The sequence below is a fragment of the Equus asinus genome, chromosome 22 (assembly GCF_041296235.1).
Source record: "Equus asinus isolate D_3611 breed Donkey chromosome 22, EquAss-T2T_v2, whole genome shotgun sequence".
In the NCBI taxonomy this organism is placed as follows: Eukaryota; Metazoa; Chordata; class Mammalia; order Perissodactyla; family Equidae; genus Equus; species Equus asinus.
The window spans coordinates 58,848,808-58,864,115 of NC_091811.1; the positions used below are offsets into that span (position 1 = coordinate 58,848,808).

The 15,308-nt window shown below is 51.6% G+C and overlaps 1 protein-coding gene across 1 annotated transcript; it reads right to left on the reverse strand.

Annotated features, from left to right (window-relative positions):
- Positions 1 to 3,857: 3,857 nt before the first annotated feature.
- On the reverse strand, positions 3,858 to 10,905 carry TAC3 (tachykinin precursor 3). The gene is made up of 7 exons (XM_014844061.3): positions 10,767 to 10,905; positions 10,077 to 10,195; positions 7,545 to 7,650; positions 7,318 to 7,347; positions 6,779 to 6,832; positions 6,278 to 6,352; positions 3,858 to 4,229 (listed from the first exon to the last, which is right to left on the reverse strand). The coding sequence occupies exons 2-6, from the start codon at positions 10,188 to 10,190 to the stop codon at positions 6,279 to 6,281; spliced, it is 378 nt and encodes a 125-aa protein (XP_014699547.1). The 5' UTR covers positions 10,191 to 10,195; positions 10,767 to 10,905; the 3' UTR covers positions 3,858 to 4,229; position 6,278.
- Positions 10,906 to 15,308: the final 4,403 nt, after the last annotated feature.

Below are 15,308 nucleotides of genomic sequence, written 5' to 3' on the forward strand. Positions count from 1 at the left end.
AATTTTAAACTTATTTCTGGAATTTTCAGTTTAGTATTTTCAGACTGCATTTGACTGCAGGTCACTGAAATGGTGGAAAGCAAAACTGAGGATAAGGGAGGACTACAGTACCACCAAAAACACTGGAAGTTGTGGTCACCCCACTCTCTCTCCTCAATTCGTAGGAAGCCCTCAGGCTCCAGAGCCCTTCTGTTTCAGCATCTCTCCTCACTCATCCTGTCCAGCCCAATGACAGAAGGCAGGCAGGAGCGTGGTAGAGTTTGGTAATTCCTCGACAGATGAATGGGGAAGAGGGAGACACACAGAATGTTGCCAACTGATCTGAGCCAGTTTGGCTGTTCAGCAATCATCAGTTATCCTGACGAATTTGGGAGATTGTGTGTCCCCTTTTCCACAACCTCACTAACTGCTGGTAGATTATACTGAAAGCAAGCATTACACCAAATGCTTTGAAGCATGTGATATTTATTAGCAAAGAGAAGCAAAACAGCCACATAAGCCGTTCTTGCTGTTTGGGAGCAGGCAGTCCCACTTAGCTCTCTTGTGAAAGGGTCTCTCAGAGGCTGATACATGTTCCAACGGCAGATCCAACCCTTACAGCTGGATGAGGTGGCCGAGCGCCCCTGAAATGGAACATCATACAACCAATAGACTGCAAACCTCCAGCACAACTCTGAGACATTAGACTGCAGGACTTGCAAGAATCTTGGGCCTGTTCAATCTTTGTAACCAACTGCCTTAACCAGCTCTGGAGTGTTGACCCCAGTAAATGTACTTCACATGCTACCAAACCCCCCAAAGGTGTAGATTAAAACTTATACTGTTTATATTTGTGACACTGATGTGAGCTCAGTGAGTCAAGGAGTCGAAAGAAAGATTTCTTGGACTCTCAAGGTCTGGAGTAGTCCTCTTTTATTCAGAGAATAGCATGGAGTAGCATGGGGACAGGATCCATGGGCAGTAAGAGCTGCAAACATGGGTTGAGGGGAGGGCCAAATTTAAGGCATAGGTATGTGAGTTATCTCTTTACAAGACAAAGGAAAGAGTAAGTAAAAAGAGTCATTAAAATGGTGTCAGTGTAGGTGGGGTCTGGTTATTGGGTGGCCCTATAACTTTAGACAGGAATCAGATCGGATTAAGTCAGGACGTCCTGTGCTTCCCAGAGGATGATATAGATCAGTATGTAGGGCAGGATGCCTTGGACTTCTCTCCCTGGGGCAGCCTTGATCTTCATCAATATTGTGATTTATAATAAAAAATATATACAGTATTTGGTCTCCATCCTCATTTCTGGCACAGAGATTCTAAAACCCTTGGAATTTCCTAAGGGATGAGAGCCTTAAAGGCATCTTTTGTTATGTTAATGAGTGACTTTTGGACCACACTCAGGGATGGGGGCTGGTTGCCAGGGGAACCAACCATATGATTAGAGGGTTGGAACTTCAGTCCCAATCCCCTGACCTCCAAGGAGGGAGAGAGTGGCTGCAGGTTGAATCAATCCTAATGGTTGGTGATGTAATCCATCATGCCTATGTAATGAAGCTTCCATAAAAACCCAAAGGGCCAGGGCTCGGAGAGCTTCCGGGCTGGTGAACACGTGCAGATGCAGGGAGAGGAGAATGGCGTGCTCAGAGAGGGCTTGGAGGCTCTGCACCCCTTCCCCATGCTGTCCTGTATGCATCTCTTGCATCTGGCTGTTCCTGAGTTATATCTTTCTATAATAAACTGGTGATCTAGTGAGTAAACGGGTTTCCTAAGTTCTGTGAGGCATTCTAGCAATTAATGGGACCGAGGGAGGGGGTTGTGAGAACTACCAATCTGTAAAAACCTAGGTTTGTGATTGGTAACTGAAGGGGGGCACAGTTTTGTAGGACTGAGCTCTCAATCCGTAGAATCTGATGCTGTCTCTGGGTAGTCAGTGTCCGAGCATTGCTTGTTGGTACAGTGAAACCTCCCCCTCCACATGCATTGCACCTGGGTCCGGAACTTTTAATACTGAAGTCTTTTTAAAGGAAATCACCATGCAAACACCATAACACACACACACAGACGCACACAAGACTAACTGGAGAAAGGCAAGGAATTCAGTCAAGGTCTTCTTGACCAGGTCTCCTTAGGGACAAGAGGAAGGCCAGGATCCCTTCACACATTCTCCAAGTACAAAAATAGGAATCTGATTTAAAATTTGTCTTCATTTTTCCTGGAATCTCCAGTTCTGCAATTTTTGTCAGTCCCACCAGAGAGCAACCTTTCTGCATTTATGCTCCTACTTGGTAAAGCACTTGTGTCATCTCAGCACACACACCCCACTCCCAAGTCTGAGCAGAATCAACCTTTTTTTTTTGAGGAAGTTTGGCCCTGAGCTAACATCTGTTGCCAATCTTCCTCTTTTTTTCCATTTTCTTCTCCCCAGAGCCCCAGTACATAGTTGTATATCACAGTTGTAAGTCGTTTTCTTATTCTTCCATGTGGGATGCCGCCACAGCATGGCTTGATAAGCAGTGCTAGGTCCACACCCAGGATCTGAACCAGTGAACCCCAGGCCACCGAAGCAGAGCATGTGAACTTAACCACTCAGCCACCAGACCAGCCCCTGAGAACCAACTCTTGAGGCTTTCATGACCCAAATAAATTCCACAGACTCTGCAAAAGTTACCCTTCTTTTAAACCCTCTACATAGATAAGTTTGAAAAGCCAGCAAGATGACTCACTGGAGAAAGCCTTGAGGATCTGAGGTGATGGCAGTCTTTGACCTCTAACAATAAACCTGACACCAGGGATCCTGAGGTGAGCTTCCCCTCCTCCCCTGCTCCCACTGTATGGCTGTGGGTCCAAAGTTGCCTAGTCGGGTTCTGGCAAGAGAGAACTTTCACTGGGGTGAAGGAACTGCAGGAAGTGGCTTCTGGCTCCAGGGCCCTGTCTTTACACTACCTTGGGTATCAGGGCGGTTCAGAGGCATGACCAAGGCCCATAACCGGGCTGAGACAGCGGGGAGCCTGAGGATTTCCCAGGCCGTTCTATTCGGGTACAGGACTCCCCTTGGGATCAGTGAGCTGTTGTTGTGATGGTTGGCATGTCAGATTACTAAAAGACACCCCCACACACATCATTAAAGTGCCTTACATGTGCTGGGGGCTACTAGACCAGCGTTCCACGGGCTGGTGACAGTTACAATATAGAAGAGTCTGAAATATACATTTTCCCTTTGTAATAACTAAGGTGGCCAGTTAACCCTGAAGATGTCTGCTCCCTTCTTCCTTACCCTCTGAAGTCACTTCCCTGTCTATGTCCCATCCCAGCAGGATCAAGTGGTTGCTTGTCCACAGCCTGCTAGACTGTAAACTCTGGTAGGGGTCTCTGTCTCTTCCCCTCGACCTGATGCAGGCCCCGTGCTCCACATTTGGGGACAGAAAGATGGTACAGTGCGTGGATGCATCTTCCTTTGTAGCCAGCTCTTTGCACAGCCTTGATCCCCAACTCCCTTCTTTCATTAAGTAGAGTCAGATCCGGGGATTGATATCTCCCAGGCCCCATCCTAAAAATATAGAGAAAAAACATATTCTGAATGGCTTGTCTATCTGAAGCTGGTCTGTGAAAATCTTTGAGTGTTAGAACTCATCTTCCAAATTCATTGATTTATTCTTTTAATCGCTAAATAAATCTTCTGATACTAATTGTATAAAGCACTGGGTAAGACACTGTGGGGAAAATTGATATGTGTACAAAATGAAGATATTCCATTCATCTACAATATATGTGTGTGTATCATATATGTGTATGTGTGAACAATGTAGCTAGGAGAGTCAAGGAAGAAAAAACCCACTCACCAGCCAACCAAACAAACACATCACTCTAGGTCGTATGTAAAAATCCTTTATTGTGGAGGAGTAGAGAGATGTAATCTTTTTAACGTAGGACCCTGCAGGAATTCCAGGGGATCTATAGTCAATGCCTGCTGGGACTGGGGATGCTCACTATGCAGTTTCTACATCCAGGCAGGGTAGAGGGGTGGGGAAGGAGTCAAAGCACAGGAGTGTTACAAACATAGGGAAGAGAAAGGAAATGGGGCACCTGCACCTAGGGCCTAGGGGAGGGCGACAGGGTGTCTCTGTGATGCAGCCCAGGAGTCCAGAAGAGGAGTACTGAGGACAAAACAATGAAAGCACATCTTCTGTCCTGTAAAAGCCCCTCCAACCACGCTCAGGAAGCAGGGGGAGGGGGAAGGGCATCTGTAAGGGAGGAGAGAGAAAGGAAATCTTTACTCTCAGCTTTCCCTGCAGCCTTTGAACGGGAGCGCTGAAGTCTCCTAGCCGCAGGTGCCTAGCCCTTCTCAGCTACCGTGTTTATCATGCTACTTACAGACACCCATGTGCGTTGGGGGCCTTGCAGAAAATGTAGTGACAAAGGTCACACCATCCTGGCATCCCCATGAACCACACATACACACAGCACTGTCCAATGCACCCTGGTGCTAGTGGGCCCCGCAGCCTCATCCAGTCCCCCCTCCCCTTTCTAGAAACCTCCCAGAGAAGGATGGGCCCAGGGCTCACTTCCTCTTTCAGCAGTTTCACATGAATGAAATAAGATGCCACAATGATCTGTGTTGATTCGTCTCCTCTAATCTCTAAATGCCAGCCCCCAGGGACCTTCCTATATCTTCCTGGCACCTAACAGGTTGAGAATGCTCCATCAGCGGTGAGATTATGAAGACTGCAATTACGGCCCAGTCCCTCTGAAAGAGCCTAGATTCACCAGCGAGCATTAAAAGTAGATTTCCACAATGCACTTGTTTCTGCCATTTGTATAAAATACTATGGCAAAATTGCACTGTAATTATCTTTATGGCCGATGCATAGCACTGGGGGAGAGTATGTCATCCAGCTATAGCTGCCCGTATAATTATCTGGCAGTCGGCAGGACTGAAATAACCATCTAATGAGAGCAAAATGATATGGTAAGTACCATGTAATCAGCGAGTTACGGTTATTATGGGTCTTTGTGCCCTCTCACCCAACACCGACTGGGCGACCAGACCTAGTCTCTGGGCCCAGGGAGTCATGCACAGGCACCTTCATGGAAAGCCAGCTCCTGCTCCTTGGGTCTCCCTCGAGACCGATGAGTGTGGGTAACAAGGATGCAGGGAGAGGAGCAGGAATCTCTCCGTGGTGACGGAGACTTCCCAGTCCCTCTCCTTTTCTCCCCATACCTTCTTTCTTTGGAAGCTAGTGCAAAGAAAGCCATCAGTTGGGCTGCGATTGCTGTGTGTGGGAAGATGGTGTTGAGGCGGAAGGTTCCATGTTTTGACTAGACACTTCCCTGGGGGACTCTCGCACTCGCATACCAAGTGTGATCCGTCAGCCCACTCAGCCCCAGGGTCCAGCCCAGACAGCTCTAGGCAGACAGACCAGAGCCAGCCAGGGGAAACACTGGGACATTTCCCACACCTCCCAGACTGCGACAATCATGACAAAGCCAACACACAGCACTCTGTGCCAGGCACTGCTCTGAACCCTTTACCTGTACTCAATCCTCAAAACCACAATCCTGCGAGATACTATCATCACCCCCATTTCTCAGGTGAGGAAACTGAGGCACAGAAGTGTTATGTAACTTGGCCAAGGAGATGCAGCCAGTGAGCAGCAGACCCAGGATTCAAATTCAGGCCATGCTTTTGTCTATTATGCTACATACAGCGACTAAGATCCAGTTTCCAGCTACTCGCCATCAGATTTCAGAGTTCTTGCATTTCTTCCTAAATCACTCTTGTGAAAAATGACACACTGGACCCCGGGAACCCAAGATTCTGAATGATCTGAATGATTCAGCCTGCCTGGGAGGCAAAATGCTTCACCTGTGAATTGGATGTGGCACCTGTAATTACCAGATGATGATCTCTCTATCTTTTGCACAGATCATGAGAGAACAGAGTCCAAACAACAGACGAGCCCACCTATCAGAGAAGCCCCAAGGGAAACCCTTCTCTCCTCATTTCCCGTCACTCACTGCTTCTGCTGGGTAGTCGACCAGAGTCCATAAAAAGAGATGAAAAAGAGGGGTGTGGGGGTGTGTGTACGTGTGTGCACATACATGCTCACAGACACACAAGTGCCTCTAAGTGTAGTGTGTTTGACTGACAGCACACTGGGCACTGACACTGTATTTTAGGGCAAATTTATGAGCATTAATGCCTATAGCATCAAAGGAAATGCTCCTCAGGCAACCTCTCCCCGCAGCACACACACAGTCCTCTCGCCTCTCCCTAATCAACAATCCTTACCTCATTCCGCACTGGGGGGGTACTTGAGGGTGCCAAAGCTGGGGATGTTCTCTTGGTTCACGCCAACAGGAGTGTCTGGGGTGAGGTAAGCAGTGTAGTTAGGAGGGATTTTTCTGAATGTAATCTTCACCCTCACCCAACAGTGAAGGGACGGCTATGAAGGGCAGCACCAGAAGGCAGAGCTGGGCAGAAGAGGCGCCCTGTCTGGGAGATGGGGAGCAAGTGCAACCCCCTGACCCCCTCCCGGCTGCAACAGGACTATCTTATAAAGGCCTCCCTATCTTATAAAGGCCTGCCTATCTTATAAAGGCCTCCCTACTCTGCTCCCAGGGAAGGCTGGACTGTGGATCCAAGCTGATCGAGGAGAAGGAGCTGAGGAACCCTCACTACAGCCAAGAAAAGCCCTGTCTTTCCCTCTGATGACAGATGTGAGGCACGTGACTCCTGCCATATCTTGGCCAGTACCCTAGACCCTTCCACTGTGCCTCCACATGCTCCTACCTGGCTGGATGTTCCTCTTGCCCATAAGTCCCACAAAGAAGTCATGCATGTCACCTGCAGAAGAAGGGCCAACATTGTCAATAGTAATGACGAGGGGGTGATGCATTTTCCCAGACATGTGTCAAGACTTCTGAGGAGTGTGTCAAGACTTTGAGAGTGGCTTTCTGGTCTCTGTTTCTTTATCTTGCCACAGTTCGACTCCCCACAGTTAGCAAGCTATCCCTTAAGCCCACCTTCTCCACCCCCTCTCCCTCCTCCACATCAAGAATTCTCTGCTCCAGCAGATGCCCAGCTGAGAATGTTCACAGCCACCAAGACATCGTCCTGGTTCCAAGGACCAGCCAGTGGAGGGAGGGTCTGCCATACCCCTCACACCTGCTTCCTCCTAGCTCCCAGTGGCCTCTCACATTCAGCTGCAGTTGGCATATTGTTCACGCCAGCTGAGATGGGGCCATTCAAAGCAGTCACTGGGCCCCTCGCACACGGAGCTCTGGGCAAGTGATTACAGCAGAAGTAGGGAGGAAAAAGAGGCTACTCACGTTTCTGGGGAAGTGACGACTCCTTAGGATCTGTGAAAGCAAGAACAAGTGTGTAACTGGGGTTTGGAATCTGGAAAGTGACAATTAGAGGAAGGGGGTTTCAGATCACAACCCACAATTACTCACTAAGCCATCTCCAGCCTCCTCCCCATCTGAAAGGATCTCCCGGGCCTTTTTATCTTCAGAATCCTGCCCCACACACCCCTCTCCCCAGGGCTGATTCCTACCCACGCTAGCCTGGCTCAGCATTTTGAGCAATCCATCCAGAGAGACTGAGCGGCTGTCATAGAGCCTCCGGAGCAACGACGGGGGCAGCAGGTTGAGCTCTGAGTCCTAGGGGAGAGAAACAAAGGAGGCTGAGGCAGGAACCTCACACTCAATCCACTCCCTCTTTCCCGCAAGACACAGCCTCTTCTTGAGCCCACCACAGCTGCACACGACTTCCTATTTCTTTCAGGATTTCCTCTGGTTTACACTGGAAAAGAAGTGGGCTCTCTAAGTGTGGCCCATGGACCAGCAGCATCACTGCTGGGAGCTTGTTAGAAATACATAATCTCAGTCCTACTCCAGACCTTCTGAGAGACAATGTGCACTTTAACCAGGCGTCTGGTGACTCCTGTGCACACCAAGTTTTCAGAAGCACATGGGCTTCCCTACAGGCTGACCAACTGCCCAGGTTTGCCCAGGGCTAAGGGCCTTCCTGCGATGTGGGGCTTTCAGAGCTCAAGCTGGGATGGTCCCAGAAAAACTGGGGCAGTTGGTCATGCTATCTTCCTACCCCAAAGGGGACTGCCTCTTGGGGTCCTCTCCCAGCTCTGGCCACCTCTCAGTGAGAAGGGCCATTGGTTCCTTTCTCCCTGGCACTTCAGGAACCAGTTTGCCCAAGGATGTGGTTGCCCCACCAAGTGAGCCAGCCATGAATTGCCCCACTCCAAGAAAGGCCCGTCAGACAGAGCAAGTGTACTCTGGTCTGTGCTCCATGAGTGAGCTGCAGACCGGACTTGGTCCTGGGGATGGGTGGGGTCAGCAGCGGGGCACCCTGCAACCTTGACATTGCTCGACTCTGCCCTCTGTCCGTGGATGTTTCTCTCCCTGTGACTTCCACTGCCTCTCACTCTCTCTTCTTCTCCATGGGTTTCTGCCTCTGGTTTTCTCTCCTTCCCCTCTTTCTACCCCGGATTTAGAATTTCAGGAAGGCCACATGCTTGGGAGGATACCTCTTCTCCTCTCCCCCACCACAGATCCCCCTTCTGGACCTGCTGCCAAGCAGGGGCTCTTAATTGTCTTGTTGATATTTTTAGCAACTTGGACACAGCAGGATGGTTGGTGGGCACACGCCACACACCCAGTTGATGGCAGCTGCAGAGAGACAATGGCGACGATTATGTTTGGAGATTCTCACCTTGAACCTCAGCGGTGCGTCCCTCGGCAGAGCCCGGGTGTCCTTGGGCTGCCGAGCACACAGAAGCGCATTGACACAGGATGCACCCCCACACATACCGACCCAGTTACCCAGGCACACGCGTATCCTGCCCTCCTCCTGCCCCAATTTCCCTCATCCTCGCAGACCTGCGGTGGGGAGGTGCGGGCAGCAATCTCCCTCCTTCATTGACCAAGAGGGGCAAGGTCTCAAAGCATGTTTGTCTCAGAGGAATATATCCAGATATTCTATCTCCAGCTGGAACTTTGGCCTCCAAACATAGTGTCCAGCCCATATTTGGCACTCCCAGTGTGTTTTTTGAACTGGTTCTTGTCTTTTTGGATCTGGTACAACTGCTGCCACCTGAAAGGCTGCCAGCCATTGTGCCCTGGGACACCTCCCCAGCTGGACGAAGGCTGGCGATCTCTCTCTCTGCCCAGCGCACAGCTTCCCAGGCAGCCACTTTTCCCAAATTGTTCAAATACTCTGCCCACCTCCTGTAATGAGATGCTAAACAGATTTGAGCTAGAGAAGCAGTTAGACTTCACACACTGAATTTGTAATCGTTCCACCTGTAATCATCTTAAAAGCACTTGTACCAATGTAATTGCTGTCATTTCAAAACCTTGAAAAGACTTCCTCCCTGCACTCCCCTTGGACCCCTACCCTGACAACTCCTATTCTTTTTCTTAGAGGAACTTTGGAAATCGGGGCCCAACCTGTTTTGTGGGTTTTTTTCCATCTTGACTAAGCAGAGGCTAGAGGGAGCCAGAGAGAGGAGAGAGGAAGCGGGGGCACTCTTCAGAGCACCTGAGCTTACTGGGGGTGCATGAGCAGGGGATAAGGGAATTTATTTGAATTTTGACAACAAAATAATACATACAACTGATAGGTAAAATAGCATACAAATGACCATTCGGGAGAGAAATTCTGACTGTCTCATATTGTCCAGGGAGTGGAGAGGATCTGCCCCCTGTGAAGGAACCGAACCTGAGCTGGACCGCAGAGAACCTCAGACCAGCCCGGCCCACCCTTCACAGGACCATCCAATCACCAAGTCACCAATCAACCCACCCGACAACATAGTGGTAGGGCACCTTTTGCACACAAAGTGTCACAGATACACATAGTGACAGACACTTACAGACACACCTGGAGACAGTGCAAACATCAGACTAATAGAGGGGCAGGGAAATCGAACCCTCTGATGGATAACCCAGGAACTCCCAATCTGCCCGCCCCACCTTCCCCCCTACAGCTGTGAGACAGGCAGAGCACCGGCTCCCATGATGCTGCCCAGTACTCGGCCAGGGCAGGCACAGCTGGAGGGGTGCCTTACCTTGCTCTCTCCCCCACCGGGCACCACCTGCTCCTGTGACTCCTCACAGACAGCCCCAATACTCTGAGCCAGGCTGAGGGCCAGGATGGCCGCGAACAGCAGGGTACTCTGCATGGTGCCTAGGAGGGCAGAGGGACACGACAGGGAAGGCAGGGAGAAGGACACAGCACAGGGCAAACGGAGGAAACATTCACGACCAGCAGCCTGGCTTGACCCTGCTTCCCCAGCCCCCAACTCTCCCATCCAAGCCCTGGTCTGGGGAGAGTATCTCTGAGCAGGAGGGACATCCCTTGGGCTCAGTTTCCTGGCTCCTCCATCACACATCTCCCCAGGATGTGCACCTGGCAGTGAGCAGTGATGCAACAGTGCCAGGGACTAGGCTCCCAAGAAAGATGATAGACTTATAGGACATGCACAGGGCTGTTTCCTTATTCAGCTTGAGGAGGGCTCCTGAATGCTATTTTTTAGCACTAGGTAACCCCAAGACTTAGGCAAAAACTTTCTAGTGTTGGAAGAATCAGCCTGCACCCACAGGCTACAAACATCACTAGCTGTCAACCCCTATGGGTGCCTTCTGCCCACCTTCCCGGTAGCCTCCTGCCAGATCAAAGGCTGCCACCTTTATCCCCTTTTAACTCTGGCCCCTGTCCTTTAGTGCAGTCCATCCAATATTCTCCCACTTGTGCCTACCTGTGGAGCAGCTTTGAGCCTAGGGCAGATCGTCTAGCAGACTCAGGGAGCTGGCTGAGAGCACCGCCCGCTCCCCACACACACTGGTGGTGCTGGTGCTGCCGTGAAGAGAGAAACAGGGAGTAGAGGGGATCTGGAAATGTGGCAGGAACTCTGGCCCAGCTCCCTGATAAAGGCTCTGGGAGGGTCTGGGGGAGCCGGGGGAGGGGCTGAAAATCACCAATCCCAGGGTGGCCGGAGGGGAGGGGGGAGGCTGGTGGAAGAAAGGAGGATATAGGCTGCAGCCACACACAGACACGCACACACAGACACACCTGTGCGCACACACACGCACCCTACAAACCCAGCAATGAGCTGGAATTATCCAGCAGCCCACTTTCCAGCAGCCCCTAAGCTGGGCATGCTAAGGAATGATGTCGTATATGGTTTTTCATGAAATTTCCACACCGATCTAGCTCAATAGCTGCGGTCTCTGGGCCTCTTTCTCCTCCTCATTCATCCTCAGTTTCTTGCCCTTTAAACCTCCAGACTCAACTGCCAGGCCAAATAACTTCAGGGAGGTATTTCTCTGGCCCTCCCACCTCCAGGAGACCACGCTCAGGCCCCTAAGGATTGGGAGGTGAGCCTGGCATCCCTTCCCATCCTCCTTTCTCCCTCTGTCCTCCTCCTAGCCGGAGCCGACCCATCACGTTGGTCCTCAGTACTTCTCCCCTGCTGTTGAATACAGGAACCTCTCCGGTGCTAATGCCTCTCCACCTGGCCTCCCCACGCACTCCCCTTGACCCCTGAATTGGCCTGATTTAGTTGCATCCTTCCAGAGTTCTAACTTCTCTCCCTCCTGCTGAATCTCCAAAGGGAGGAACTGAGCTGTTCCCCCTCCTCGCCCCGCCCTAGTATTGATGTCTTAATTGCTTCTTTTTCTCCTCACAGCTACATTTTTCCCCCACTGTAATCTCTCTCCCTGCAGCTCAGGCATCTCCTCCCCTGACCTTTCAAGCCTCTTGTTCATGCCCCACACTACTGAGGGGGCTTATTCTGTTCACTTCACACTGAAGGTAGAGAGCACCAGGGGAGAGGCAGAGGCAGGATGGAAAGGAGAACCAGACAGAAAAGATGCTGCTGGAAGGGGAGGGGTGAGCCAAGGGGAAGCCGGCTTCATAGAGATTAGGCACCTCCAACGTTTAGAATGGAGGCAGGATTTGAACAAGGTGCTTGGGCATAGAGCAATCCATTTGATTTTCATCACTACCGCCACGTGAAGAGGAAATAGTCCCACTTTTCAGATGAGGAAACTTAGGCTCAAAAAGTTGAATCAGCTGCTTCAGGACATATAGCTCCTGAAGAACAGCCTCAAATTCAGGTTTTTCTCACTCCAAACATTCCCCCTCGTTCGACTGCCCCAGTGTGAACCTTGACCAGTAAGGGCACCGTTAACGCTCACAGAGCGAGCGGTAGTCCACCTCTCCAGGAGACCTGGATTTCTGGGACCTTGTACTCCTCTCCATCTTGGGGCTGGGGAAGAACCGTGGCTCTCTTGTTTGTTGACTAGGAAGACTCCTGCTCACCAACAATTTCCCCAATCACTCTACTTAAAATTACTACCACCCCCTACTCCATAGTTCCTGCCTATTTCTTTTCTTCATGCACTTATACATCCAATGTGCCAAATATTTTCCTTATAGTCTGTCTACCCTGTCCCCCGACCCCCGAATATCAGCGTCACAGGGCAAGGACAGGTAGGGACCACTAGTGGGTCCCCAGCTCTATGGCATTTGGCATATAGTAAGTGCCCGATAAAAGTTTATTACAAAACAAAAGGGAGCCTGGGCCCAGTGTCCTGCATCACAACCCACAGTGTGGTTGCTTCATAGGGCTCTCAGGTGCTCCTCGGGTCCTGAAATATGTGTCTCCCACTCCACACTCCTGACACCCACCTACCCTGGGACTCAGGCCACACTGAGAGAAGTCACTCTGACTGCACATGGCCCCAGATTCACCAGAATGAGGGCAGCAGCTGAGTCTCAAGGCCCCTTTATTATGTGAGAGACTAATGCGGCCTCATTAAAAGCTTCCCACTACCCAGCTAATTACAGAGCTGTGTGGGCTAACCACAGGACAGGACCCAGGATTGGGAGCCTTTGGTGGGATGAGGGGTAGAAGTGGGAGGCTGTTTATATGCAAATGGCGTAACTGGTTCACGCCTTTGAGAAGTTCAGGTGCCAGTCCTAACTGGACCTAGCCATCTCCCACCTCTCCTCCTCCCCCCCCCAGTCTGGAGGCGGTCCTAACAAGTTAGGCAGGCTGGAGGGAGTTGGGGGGGGGGCTGCAGGAGGAACACGGTAGGTAGCATTGAAGACTAAAGCCTCCTGGGTCCCATCTCTGCGTCAGCCTCCCTCCCTCCACCAACCCACCCACACCTGCCCCCCAGCCCTGGCACCAGGGATGCAGGGCTTCAGCAAAGGTCCACATGAATAATGTCCTTTGATGATGTGGCATCTCACAGAGGATGGCAGGAGCCAAGGATCGGGGGAGCAAGGGAATGGCAGGGAAAGCTGACCGCCCCTTGATCTCTGGGACTAGCAAAGACTTGAAAGAGCTGCTGCTAAACTAAGTCCGAGAGGGGATAAGGAGGGAGGCTCCGCAGGCCAGGGCAGGCCAGCTTCATTTTGCCCACAAATCATATGCAAATGACATGGAAAGTGGGGTTGCAGCCACAGAGCCCTAGGTGTTTTCTGCTTTGAACATTGTTATTTGAGCCACATCTCAGATGCTGTCACTGGCCCAGAGGAGCAGGGTCTCTTGCAGATCCTCCTTCATAGCTCCCCTCTTCGTTGTTAGGGCGGGTTGGGGGTGAGGCCAGGAGAAGGTGTGCACAGTTGAGCTGAGCTGAGGTGGGTTAGTCAGGTGTTCCCAGGGAGCAGAGGTGGAGGCTGACCCAGAACACACTTGAGCACACGAGATCACCTGCCATGTCCACCACATGCACAACTTGTGTGTAACACGTGGACTCCTTCGACATCCTGTAGGGGTGCTGTGGGGTAGGGAGGGAGGGGCCAGGGCCATATGGGACACTGGGTGGAGAGACCAGTGAAGAATGGAAAGATGGCAGATGCAGGCCTGCAGCCAGGAGACAGCTGGGGGACAATCCACAGAACAAGGAACCAGAAGAGCCCCTCAGAGCCAGGACTGAGCTAGACTGTTTAGAACTGTGAGAGGCTAGAATGGCTCCTCATGGAGGTTAGGGGACTCCAGGATGGCTTGAGCCCCTCAGAGGCTGAAATAACCTAGACTTTGAGAATGCTGGATTGGCGCAGGGGACGGGAGGGGCAGGAGAATTCCAGCTTCTCCCATTGTGATGGAGCCAGTTCAAGCCTATAACACAAGTGGGGACACTGAGCCCCTAGAGGCTTCCGGGGGATGAAAACACAACAATCCTGGACTCCAGAAGAGAAGAGAGGCAGAGACAGGAAAGAGGAGGAGGAAGGGATAGATGGGAGAGAAAAGAAGTGGAGGAACCCCACCCGTCCTCAAACTAGCATCCATCCACATGACGGATGGCGAGAGGACAGGAGGGAGACCAGCAAGCCAGGCCCTTCCCCCCCTCCACCATCCCCCACCCAGAGCACTGACAGTGCCTTCAGCCCCAGGGAAAGGAAAAGCAGGAGAGGGAGCAGCAGCTGCATATTCTCCTGAAATTGCTTCTGAAAATGACCAGACACTTCAGTGGGAAAGTGACGACAATCTGGGCCCTGGGAGCAGGAGATGAGAGGGAGAGCGGGGGCGGTCAGGCCCCGGTCACCACTGCCCTCAGCCAGACAGGCCTGGTTCTGAGAAGTCAAGGATCGGGGGGGGGGGGGGGGGGGGGGGGGGGGGGGGGGGGGGGGGCGCTGTCAGGGGTGGCGGAAGGCCGGCCAGAGCCTCAGCTACCCCAACTCAGGACACGGCCCCCCCAGGACAGTGCTAGCCCCTCACCCGCCTGGGAAGAGCTGACTCCCTGGATCCCATCTCAGCTCAGAGCAGGGTGTGCCAGAACACGGGGAAGGTGCTCAAAGAGCAAGATTAATCTGCAGGCAAGAAGAGAAGTTAATCAGGTCTCCTGCCTGCACGATCACCTGGGCCGTGAGCTGCCTGCTGATGGGAGCCGGGGTGGAGGGAGACCCCAGCTGAAGGCACAGCGAGCTCAGCATGGAGACAGGGAAGAGGCAGGGAAGGCAGAGACAGTGAGGGGTGGGAGAGACATCCAGAGACAGAAACAAAGGCAGCCATTTGTAGGCTCTCCCTGAGCACAGATCTAAAGTTTACTGCAGACAGAGGAGCTGCTTGTTCCCTGAAGGTAGAGACCGGGCAGGAGAGGCTGAGACAAGACGGTCTCTGAGGAAACAGACATGAGGGTGGGTATTTAAGGCATTAAACAAACTATTCCGTATTGATATTAGTCAGAGCGCACAGAAACGGGGACAATGAGATAGCATCAGCAGTTGGAAACCGAGAAAAAAATAATGATGATGACACAGGGAAAATAAACGAAGGCATGAGGAAAGG